Source organism: Hyperolius riggenbachi, chromosome 12 (assembly GCF_040937935.1).
Source record: "Hyperolius riggenbachi isolate aHypRig1 chromosome 12, aHypRig1.pri, whole genome shotgun sequence".
In the NCBI taxonomy this organism is placed as follows: domain Eukaryota; kingdom Metazoa; phylum Chordata; class Amphibia; order Anura; family Hyperoliidae; genus Hyperolius; species Hyperolius riggenbachi.
In genome coordinates, this window is record NC_090657.1 from 108414126 (window position 1) to 108426160 (window position 12035).

General features: G+C 44.4%; 1 protein-coding gene across 27 annotated transcripts in view; it reads right to left on the reverse strand.

The window, feature by feature from the left end:
• The window catches only part of SRCIN1 (SRC kinase signaling inhibitor 1), a 1481450-nt gene that overhangs the window by 255896 nt on the left and 1213519 nt on the right, over positions 1–12035 (reverse strand). For all 27 annotated transcript variants that reach the window (XM_068262488.1, XM_068262500.1, XM_068262499.1 and 24 more), the window contains one exon: positions 2819–3014. In XM_068262488.1, the coding sequence (XP_068118589.1) occupies positions 2819–3014 (196 nt within the window). The remainder of the gene's footprint in view (positions 1–2818; positions 3015–12035) is intronic.

Genomic DNA, 12035 nt, shown 5'->3' on the forward strand with positions numbered 1-12035 from the left:
ATCGCCTCTCTTGCGATTGCATTCCTACTTCGTTTCTGCTGTTGTGTGTGCACCGTCGCGGGTTGGCGACTAGATTGGGGCACATACATACATTCTATCCCTGTGCTCATTCTCTTTCGCAATCGCTTCTCTTGCGATTGCGTTCTCACTTGGTTTCCTCTGTTGTGTGTCCGCCGTCGCAGGTTGGCGGCTAGATTGGTGGACATACATACATTCCTCATCTGTGCTTATTCGGTCTTGTGTCGCTGTTAGCAACTGCCATCTCTGGCGATTGCCTTCTCACCTTATCTACCTGGTTGTGTGTTCATCGTCGCAGGGTGGCGACTAGATTGGTGGACACACATACCCTCTGTCGCTTTGATCTCTCTCTTTCAGGACTATCTTGCCCTGCGTTTCTTCCCTTTGTGCAATTCCTGTCTGGCGTCTGTGGCAGGGCAGAGGAGCTGTTCCTCTGCACTCCACAGCTCCACCTGCCGACAGGAATTTCCCTCTACAGGTGCATTGCACCTTTTGCTGGGTTCCCTCAAATTATATTGTGGAGGATTTCCGCAGTGTCAGCGCACGTCTTGTGTGCTGATCACGGAGAGAATTCCACAATCGTTACATCCATGTTTCGGTTATTCTCACAATGTCATAGCCTTTGTCATCCAGAATGAACTCTAGTTCGTCTATTTTATTTGCAAGGCTCCGAGCATTGGTTACCATGCACTTTATATTTTTACCACCACATTTACTAATTTTGTTTACATAAAATGGGCTACTTGAAGTTTTACCAACCTCCTTAATCTTTACACTGTCCCCACCCCCCATAATGTTAGGCTCCCACTGTCTTTTTACCTTATCTTGTCTACATATTGAGACTTTATCCTCCCGCCTTCCCCCAGATCCTAGTTTAAAATCTTCTCCAACCGTTTAGCCATCTTCTCCCCCAATGCAGCTGCACCCTCCCCATTAAGGTGCAGCCCATCCCTGCTGTAGAACCTGTAGCCGACTGCAAAGTCTGCCCAGTTCTCCAGGAACCCAAACCCTTCTTTCCTACACCAATTTCTCAGCCACTTATTTAACTCCCTAAGCTCCCTCTGTCTCTCAGATGTAGCACGTGGCACTGGCAGTATTTCAGAGAACACCACCTTGGAGGTCCTTGCATTAAGTTCATCTCCAAGTACCTGAAAATCATTTTTGAGGACCTTCCATCTCCCACTAACTTTGTCATTGGTGCCAATGTGTACCATGACAGCTGGGTCATCCCCAGCCCCACCCAATAATCTGTCAATTCTTTCCGCTACATGCCAAACCCGAGCACCCGGGAGGCAACAGACTGTACGGCATTCAGAGTTTCTTCGACAGATTACCCTATCTGTGCGCCTAATAATTGAATCCCCTACCACCAGTACCTGTCTAGCCTTAGCTGCACTCCTATTCCCTTTCTCGTTACAGCAGTCTGCCCCTTGGTTGCTAAGGAGCACATCCTGCTGCAGCATGGCTACTCCAGAATCATCCTCCCCAATATTACGCAAACAAGCATACTTATTAGTGAGGGACAACTCGGGACTAGCCTCCCTGACACTTTTTCCCCTACCCCTTCTAACTGTGACCCAACTAGCGGCTACTTCTGCTTCTTGCTCTGGCTTTACTCTACCCACCTATTCTTCACCGATTCCATCCAGTGTCTGTATCGTGAGATCCAAGCTCATCTCCATGTTGTGCATGCATCTCAGTGTTGCGAGATGCTTATTTAGCTCTGCGACTTCCGCCTCTAACTGAGCAACACGCACACACCCAGGGCAACAGTAAACACCCTCAATCTGCTGATCAAGGCATGCATACATGTCGCAGGATGTACACTGTACTGCATTGTCCAACATGATGACTATTGTGTGGGGAAAAATTATTTAAAGTAAACTGTGGCGGTAGAAGATGAAACGGGAGAGTGAGCGAAGTTCGGGAGTGAGTGCAGCTGGGGCGGAAGAGGGGGAGGGGTGGAGGGGGACTGAATGAAGTTGGGGTGGAGGAGGGGGAGTGAGTAAAGTTGGGGTGGAGGAGGGGAGGGGTGGAGGAGGGGGAGGGGAGTGAGTGAAGCTGGGGTGGAGTCCTCAAAACTTAAAGACTACACCACAACGTGTTAGCACATTCTAACCAATGCAAAAAAACGCAATATTGGTTGAAGGTTTTTTTTTTTGTTTTTGTTTTTTTTTAGTCCTTACCTGCTTCCTCTCACCTCTCTCTTTGTGCCTGTGTTGTAACGCCTGTTTTTAACGCCTATGCCACTTGTGTCTAAGCCACTTAGTGAGCAATCCACAGACTGAGCAAGCTCAGTACTGAGTCCTGAAGCTGACCAAATACCTCCTGTTACAGCTAATCCCTTCCCCTAGCTAATTACCTAGCACACTAGAGAAAAAAAAATTACTTTTAAAAATTAACACTTGCTGCTAGATATCTGATGAATCACAATGCACAAGCCACCAGATATCAAAGCAGCAAAACACACTTTACAAACAACAGCAATATAATATAATCAGAGCTCAGTCGGGCCCAGTCTGACTCGGTGATGTCAGCCGGGGTCTTCAGCGCTTGCACAGAAGGTCCGCGCATTTGCAAAAGGCCTCCTGCTGACTTCAGTGAGCCGAATACAAGAGCTGATTGGCGATTAATGGAGGCACTCAGGAGGACGGTGAGGGACGCATCTGTGCGTATGGGATGGAAAAAGTAAAAATCTTTAATATCCGTGGTCTCTGCTACACTTTAAGGACGACACTCAGATTCATGTCATACTAAATGTACATGCTTATCCCCAGTGTAAAGTATGTAGCCAACAGACCTGGTGAACGCAGTTTGGTTTGGCTTGTGGACCGGGACAGTGGAAGGCTCTGCCGGAAACGGTTCATCCTGTTGAACCCCAGTGGTAACTCAGCTTCAGACATCGTCTCCAAGGATTCAGCTGAAGCAAAGGACAATTTAGCTGCTTGATCTGCAATTCCAGGCTGGGAATTCTGGGAGTGACGGGAGCTCCTGGTCTGAAAACCAAAAAGATGAGAGATGCCTAAGTTCTCACTCATAAGCACCACAAGACAAGATTTCTATGCTTACCAGTATTAGAAATGAGGGCAGAAAGGTCATTGTTGCAAAATAGTAATACATGATGTAACTAGGAAAATATTTTTATTCAGAACATTCTAAATATCTCCTTTAAAAAGTGAGCCTTAGGGCCTATTTCCACTACACGCAGATTTTGGATGCAGAAAACTGACTCCAATGAACTCCTATGGGAAATCTGCATCCGAAACATCTGGTTTAGTGGAAACAGGCCCATAGGCATTCATTGGAGTCCGTTTTTCTGCATCCAGAATTCGCGTGTAGTGGAAACAGGCCCTAAAGTGAAAATAAACGAATGAGATAAACACTTGTATCAATCCTTCTAAAAAAAAGGAACACAGCCTAGTTTTTTTGTATACTTGGCACTGTACACACACACACTTCTGTCACTTTAGGTACACTAAGGCCTATGTTTCATCAGCAACATTCTTGTGGCAACTTTTGCCAGCAAACATTATTAACACAAGAAGACAAATTCATAGCGATTTATTCCTGGAAGTGTTAAAAATCAGTCAATGTAACAGCAAACCGCTTAATGAGATAAGTGCATTTAGAATTATATTAACTATTTGACCACTGAGGGGTTTCTACCCCTTTAGGACCAGATTAATTTTCATTTGTCTGCGCTCCTACCATTCTTTCGCCAATAACGTAGGTAATCACTACTAATCATAATAAAATTATCTATATCTTGTTTTTTTCGCCACCAACTAGGCTTTCTTTGGGAGGTACATTATGCTAAGAACATTTTATTCTAAATGCATTTTAATTGGAATAATAAGAAAAAAAGGAAAACATTATTTTTCAGTTTTTGACCATTATAGTGTTAAAATAACACATTCTACTGTGGATAAAACCCACACATTTTATTTCCCATTTGTCCCGGTTATTGGAACGTTGAAAATATTTCTCTAGTACAATGTATGGCGCCAAAATTTTATTTGGAAATAAAGGTGCATTTTTTCAGTTTTGCGTCCATCACTACTTACAAGCCCGTAAATTAAAAAATAACAGTAATATACCCTCTGACATGCCTATTAAAAAGTTCAGTCCCTAAGGTAACTATTTCTGGGTAGCACGGTGGCGTAGTGGTTAGCTCTCTCGCCTTGCAGCGCTGGGTCCCTGGTTCGAATCCCAGCCAGGGCACTATCTGCAAAGAGTTTGTATGTTCTCTCCGTGTCTGCGTGGGTTTCCTTCGGGCACTCCGGTTTCCTCCCACATTCCAAAAACATACAGATAAGTTAATTGGCTCCCCCTAAAAAAAAAAAAAAAAAAAAAAAAATTGGCCCTAGACTACAGTACTTACACTACATAATATAGACATATGGCAATGGTAGGGATTAGATTGTGAGCTCCTTTGAGGGACAGTTAGTGACAAGATATATATATATATATATATATATATATATATATATATATATATATATATATATATATATACACATACATACATATATACATATATATATATATATACATACATACATATACATACATATATATATATATATATATATATATATATATATATATATATATATATATATATATATATATATATACACTGTACAGCGCTGCGTAATATGTCGGCGCTATATAAATACTAAATAATAATAATACTAATAATAATAATAATTTCTGTATTTTTTATGTAATTTTTTTTTCTATACAGAAAAAAAAAATTGGGGTACTTTGGGAGAGTGTAAGAGGGAAATAGTTAATTTTCAATGTCAGTGTTGGTAGTTTTATTACATGAAATGCATAGGGATGTAATTTTACTATTTGGCTACAAGATGTCCTCAAACATTATTTCTGATTTGCGTACGTAAACACGAGAATTGGAAGTAATGCGTGTCAGTGTGACTGCAGGAAGATACAATAAAGCAGGCATCTAATAGATGCCGGCGTTCATTGAATCGGGGACTTACCGTAGATCAATGAATGGGGAACTGTGTTCCTATTCATTCGTCTCCCGCTAACTGGGGCGGTGACGAGAGCATGCGGGGGAGCGAGCGGCGGCCGCCCGCCACTAAGGACGTTTATTCTTGGCCCTAGGACTTCAAGTGAAGTTTTCCTGGGCCGTGATTATACTGCACCAAGTGCAGTAAGTAGTTAAAGGTACTCTGTGTGACGTCACCCTTCAATTCCTGTTCCCTTTTCCGCAGCTTACCATTTATCCTCAGACCCTTAGGGAATCCTGAAGGCATTTAACACTGCAGGCAAAGTAACCTTTTGAATTGGTTGGATATGTCCACACACAATACAATTATAATTGCACGTACGATCGGTACAATCTCATATGCAAATCTAACTCTAGCTATTCCTATAAGGAAAAGGGTTAATTCAACAACCTCTCTAGCAAAATATACCAATATCAATAAAAACAGTTATCGTAACTTTCTCTTCAGAAAAGCAGGACTCTTTGCAGAGATATTCAGAACAAGAACTTAGACAAACAAGTCAGAGTCAGATGATTTTTGTAGCAAATCCATAGCCCTGGTAAGTATTAGACTAAGGAGTCGGAGTCGAGGAGTTGGAGCAATTTTGGGTACCTGGAGTCGGAGTTGGAGTCAGTTGTTTTGTAAATTGAGGAATTGGAGTCGGATGATTTTTGTACCGACTCCACAGCCCTGATTATTAATACAGTAAAATAGAAGGTTAATTATAGGGCTTCAGCACATGCTTCAGCATCACCGCCAGCCAAGCTTCAGCATCACTGCCAGCACAGCATCACCACCAGCCAAGCCTCTGCATCACCGACTAGCCAGGCCTCAGCATCACCGCCAGCCAAGCCAGCACAACATCACCGCCAGCCAGGCCTCAGCATCACCGCCAGCCAAGCCAGCACAACATCACCGCCAGCCAGGCCTCAGCATCACTGCTGGCCAGGCCTCAGCATCTGGCCTTAGCATCACCGAAAGCCAGGCCTCAGCATCACCGCCAGCCAGGCCTCAGCATCACCGCCAGCCAGGCCTCAGCATCACCGCCAGCCAGGCCTCAGCATCACCGCCAGCCAGGCCTCAGCATCACCGCCAGCCAGGCCTCAGCATCACCGCCAGCCAGGCCTCAGCATCCCTGACTCTGCCTATTTATGTGAAATGCAGCCTATACATGATATTTAAGTTACGCCGCTGCTAGGTTCATGTACATTTGGCCCCACCCATGACCACTTTCACGCTGCATGGTTCACATCAATTTTTTTGTCGTGACGTGCGCAGCACGCCGAACATTAAGTCTCCCTTGGTTCCCCCGGATCTCCCAGGAACTCTGCAACTGAAAAAGTGCTAAAATGTAGGTGAGAAAGTATTGTCAAATTTATTATTTTTCTAGCTTGCTGGTGACTTAAAAGGCATTTTATTGATAATGTGTAAAAATATCACCTAGGAGAAAACCTAGAAGAAAAAGTAAATTGCATATAGTCCTAATTGACTGACAGTTTCCCTATACATCTACCAACAAGTCTGATAGCTTGCCTAGCTTTCAAATCTGGATGTCTGCTGGAAATGGCTAGGGAAGATAACTGCTATACCACAAAGCACACAGGACAGGAAAAACATTTAAGTCTGGAGCTAGACTTGATGCATAACGGACAGGCAAAATATGCAACCACTGTGATATAAACTACAAGGCTCCGCTAATGCCACACCAGCAGAGAGAGCTAAATCCTTGATGTACTTTTGTTAACGTGTGAATAATGTCAGCAGACTCTGTGGCGTTACCAGCAAATTATCATTTTAACAGAAATCAATTTTAACATCTTATTTACAGTGTTAAGTGCTGTGGATGCACAAGTGGCCTCTTCATGAAATGAAATTCTGCACAGATTACTGTATGTGGTTGCCATGCAAATTAAATGAGATTCTCACTCTGCAGCGGCATGTTCCCATAAGAATTACACTGCCTATCTTAGCACTTCAAATGGCAACAGTAAGGCAAGAAAATTATGTAATGTGATGAAGATCTTCATTAATTATTATCCATTTTACTGGCATAATCAAAAGATGGCTATAGACCATTCATGCACCATCCAATTAATCAGGTAAGGCTAGCCATACACTGTTCAATTTTGTTTTTGATATTACGAACATTAGGATCGGTATTATTTTTTGAGCGACTACCCCATTCAGGCTGATCGCTCACTCGCCGTCTTCCCATTCCACCTGGATCCTCCGCTAGGCGGCCCAGAAATTCCTCCAGTCGGGCGTACTCCACGTACTTCGTGATCCGGCCTGCCCACCTAGCAGGGGATGTGTAGTGTAGCAGGAGGTAGACCTTATCCTCCAGGGCCCCCTGGTCACACTACCAGCACAGTCTCTCCTCCCAGGAGAGACTGTGCCTGTCTGTGCCACTCTGTATCCAGGCTGTGGGCGCCAAGATGGTACAGGCTCAGGGTATGTCTGTCTGTCTTTGGGGTGGTGTAGCCTCTCCAGATATGGAGCCATTGTGTAATCCCTAATCACCCTGTTGGCGCATCACAACTATGGTACGCTATTGTCTGCAGTTGATCTCTAGTGGTTAGAGGAACGCCAAATCCAGCACTCCCCGTTTGCTTTCCTCATCTAACGTTTCTTGCTCCCACTATATTTTCATTTATGTAAAACATTACATTGTTGTATACAGTAGATGTATATAACAATGTAATGTTACATTCCACCCTCAGACCAGGATGGAAGAGCAGAGAGCCGATACAATGGTAGTTGAGTAGAAACTAGCCAGAATCTCTTGGGCCATGCCGAACTTCCTCAGCTGACAGAGGAAGTAAAGACTCTGCTGGGCTTTTCTCTGGATGGCAGTGATGTTGGGCCTCCAGCTGAGGTCACTGGAGATGGTAGTGCCCAGGAGACGGGAACAGGGCACTCTAGCCACCTCCATGCCATCATTGTAGATTGGAGGTGGGGTGGGAGAGGACTTCCTGAAGTCTATGATTAGCTCAACGTTTTTTGCAGTCTTTAAAGGGAACCTAAACTGAGAGGGATATGGATGTTTCCTTTTAAACAATACCAGCTGCCTGTCATCTTGCGGATCTCTTTGGTTGTAGTAGTGGCTGAATCACACACCTGAAACAAGCAATCAGCTAATCCAGTCTGACTTCAGTCAGAGAACCTGCTCTGCATGCTTGTTGAGGGGCTGTAGCTAAAAGTATTAGAGACACAGGATCAGCAGGAGAGTCAGGCAACTGGTATTGTTTTAAAAGGAAAAATCCATATCCTTCTCAGTTTAGGTTCCCTTTATCACCAGCCTGTTCTCCTTGCACCAGTGAGAGATTCTCTCCACCTGTGGACAGTGCTCCTGGAGGTTATCCTTGGTGATGAGACCAACAATGGTGGTGTCTTGAGGACCTTCACTGAGTCTGCCTCGGAACTGCAGTTATTTGTGTAAAGGGAGAACAGCAGTGGAGACAGGAAGCAGCCTTGGTCATAATTTGTGAGAGGATGTCCCCCAGCCTGACGACTTTGGTCCTGTTGGTGAGAAAGTCTGTGACCCAAAGGCCTAGGCTTGAATGCACTCCAAGTGTGGCTAGGTCTTTCTGTTGTCTGCTGAATGTATGGGCAGACAGTGTTGAAAGCCGAGCTAAAGTCAAGGAGTAGTATTCTGGCATACATGTCTGGTCTGTCCAGGTGGTTGTAGATGAACTCCAGGCAAATATTTATTGCATCGTCAGTTGACCGGTTTGCCCTGTGTGCAAACGAAAATGGGTCTAGAATAGGCCTGAACGATTTTAGGAAAAAATTGAATTGAGCGATTTCTGTCTGAAATTGCGATTTCGATTCGATTCACGATTTCCTTCAAATCAAGCTTAGTTCCCCTCTCTGTGCCTGTTTATTCCCCCTCTGTCTCCCTGTCTCTCCTTGTGCCCCCTTTGCCTCTTCATGCCTTCTCTGGGTCTCTCATTTGCCCCCTTTGTTTCTCTGTGCCCGCTCTGTTTCTCTCTGTGCCCCCTCTGTGTCTCTCTCTGTGCCTCCTCTGTCCCCCAAGCTGCATCAGTTCTGGACATAGTTTCCAGCACGAGTCCAGCGATGCCCGTCTATCCACTTCGCCTCCTGTTTTGCCAAGCACAAGAGCCGGCAGAGGGCGACAGAGGACGCAAGGTATGTCTAACGCTGTGGGCTGCACGCACTGGGACTTTGGGAAAGTTTGAAGGCGCTTCTTCAAACTTCCCCATGTGGAAATGATGTGATTGCGATATTCGCCGCTTTGACGATTCTGAAATTGTGACCTTGGTGATCACGATTTCGATTTAAATTCGATTTATCTTTCAGGCCTAGTCTAGAAGAGCCGAAGTGGAGAGCTTGCAGTTGGATAGGACCATTCACTGCAGAGTTTTCATTATGACGGTCATCAGCGCCACGGGAGACCCCTTGTTTCTTAGGGACGGGTATGATGGTCGACCTCTTGAAGCATGAGGGGACCTTGCCTTTCTTTAGTGACTTGGTGAAGATGGCAGAGAGGATGGGAGAGAGTTGCCTGGGGCAGGTTTTTAAGCAGGCTGGAGACACGCCATCGGGTTCAGGGGCTTTTCTGGTGTTTAGCGTTGACAGGAGGTGCAGGACATCAACCTTGCTCACCCCCAAGGGAAAGGGTGGGCTCGCAATGTTGTTCATGGGGGGTGGGGAGAGTGGGCATTTCTAGGTGCTCCCCCAGTGCTTCCTGGCTCTCAAACTGGCAGTAGAATTTGACAAGTTCTTCGGCTAGATCCAGGCTGGATGATACCTGTTGGGTGGGAAGCTTGTAGTTGCTGGCAGCCTTGAGCCCCTTCCATACAGCTTGTGGATTGTTGGAGTGCAGGGTGTTGCAGTAGGATAACGACCCAAAGCATAGAAGTAAATCAACAGCAGAATGGCTTAAACAGAAGAAAATACGCCTTCTGGAGTGGGCCAGTCAGAGTCCTGACCTCAACCCGATTGAGATGCTGAGGCATGACCTAAACAAAGCGACATCCCAAGAATATCCAAGACATCCCAAGAATATTGCTGAATTGAAACAGTTCTGTAAAGAGAAATGGTCAATAATTACTCCTGACCATAGTGCATGTCTGATCTGCAACTACAGGAAACGTTTTGTTAAAGTTATTGCTGCCAAAGGAGGTTCAACCAGTTATTAAATCCAAGGGCTCACATACATTTTCCACCTGCACTGTGAATGTTTACATGTTGTGTGGAAACATTTAATTACTTATGTGGTATTAATTTAAGCAGACTCTGATAGTCTATTGTTGTGACTCAGATGAAGATCAGATCACATTTTATGACCAGTTTGTGCAGAAAGCCATAGAATTCCAAAGGGTTCACATACTTTTTCTTGCTACTGTATATTACAAATTATAATTATCTTTATTAGTAAAGAAAACAAGAGAAAAAGTCCGGTGTTGTTTCGTAATAAGGACAAAGTAAATATACAGTGGCTTGCAAAAGTATTCTGCCCCCTTGAAGTTTTCCACATTTTGTCACATTACTGCCACAAACATGAATCAATTTTATTGGAATTTCACATGAAAGACCAATACAAAGTGCTGTACACGTGAGAAGTGGAATGAAAATCATACATGATTTCAAACATTTTTTTACAAATAAATAACTGCAAAGTGGGGTGTGCGTAATTATTCAGCCCCTTTTGGTCTGAGTGCAGTCAGTTGCCCATAGACATTGCCTGATGAGTGCTAATGAGTAAATAGAGAGCACCTGTGTGTAATCTAATGTCAGTACAAATACAGCTGCTCTGTGACAGCCTCAGAGGTTGTCTAAGAGAATATTGGGAGCAGCAACACCATGAAGTCCAAAGAACACACCAGACAGGTCAGGGGTAAGGCTATTGAGAAATTTAAAGCAGGCTTAGGCTAAAAAAAGATTTCCAAAGTCTTGAACATCCCACGGAGCACTGTTCAAGCGATCATTCAGAAATGGAAGGAGTATGGCACAACTGTAAACCTACCAAAACAAGGCCATCCACCTAAACTCACAGGCCAAACAAGGAGAGTGCTGATTAGAAATGCAGTCAAGAGGCCCATGGTGACTCTGGACGAGCTGCAGAGATCTACAGCTCAGGTGGGGGAATCTGTCCATAGGACAACTATTAGTCGTGCACTGTACAGAGTTGGCCTTTATGGAAGAGTGGCAAGAAGAAAGCCATTGTTAACAGAAAAGCATATGCGGTTTGCCACAAGCCATGTGGGGGACACAGCAAACCTTTGGAAGAAGGCTCTCTGGTCAGATGAGACCAAAATGGAACTTTTTGGCCAAAATGCAAAACGCTATGTTTGGCAGAAAACTAACACTGCGCATCACTCTGAACACACCATCCCCACTGTCAAATATGGTGGTGGCAGCATCATGCTCTGGGGGTGCTTCTCTTCAGCAGGGACAGGGAAGCTGGTCAGAGTTGATGGGAAGATGGATGGAGCCAAATACAGGGCAATCTTGGAAGAAAACCTCTTGGAGTCTGCAATAGACTTTGTGACTGGGGTGGAGGTTCACCTTCGAGCAGGACAACGACCCTAAACCTAAAGCCAGGGCAACAATGGAATGGTTTAAAACAAAACATATCCATGTGTTAGAATGGTCCAGTCAAAGTCCAGATCTAAATCCAATCGAGAATCTTTGGCAAGATCTGAAAACTGCTGTTCACAAATGCTGTCCATCTAATCTGACTGAGCTGGAGCTGTTTTGCAAAGAAGAATGGGCAAGGATTTCAGTCTCTAGATGTACAAAGCTGGTAGAGACATACCCTAAAAGACTGGCAGCTGTAATTGCAGCAAAAGGTGGTTCTACAAAGCATTGACTCAGGAGGCTGAATAATAATGCACACCCCACTTTGCAGTTATTTATTTGTAAAAAAAAGGTTTGGAATCATGTATGATTTTCGTTCCACGTCTCATGTGTACACCACTTTGTATTGGTCTTTCACAGGGGATTCCAATAAAATTGATTCATGTTTTTGGCAGTAAT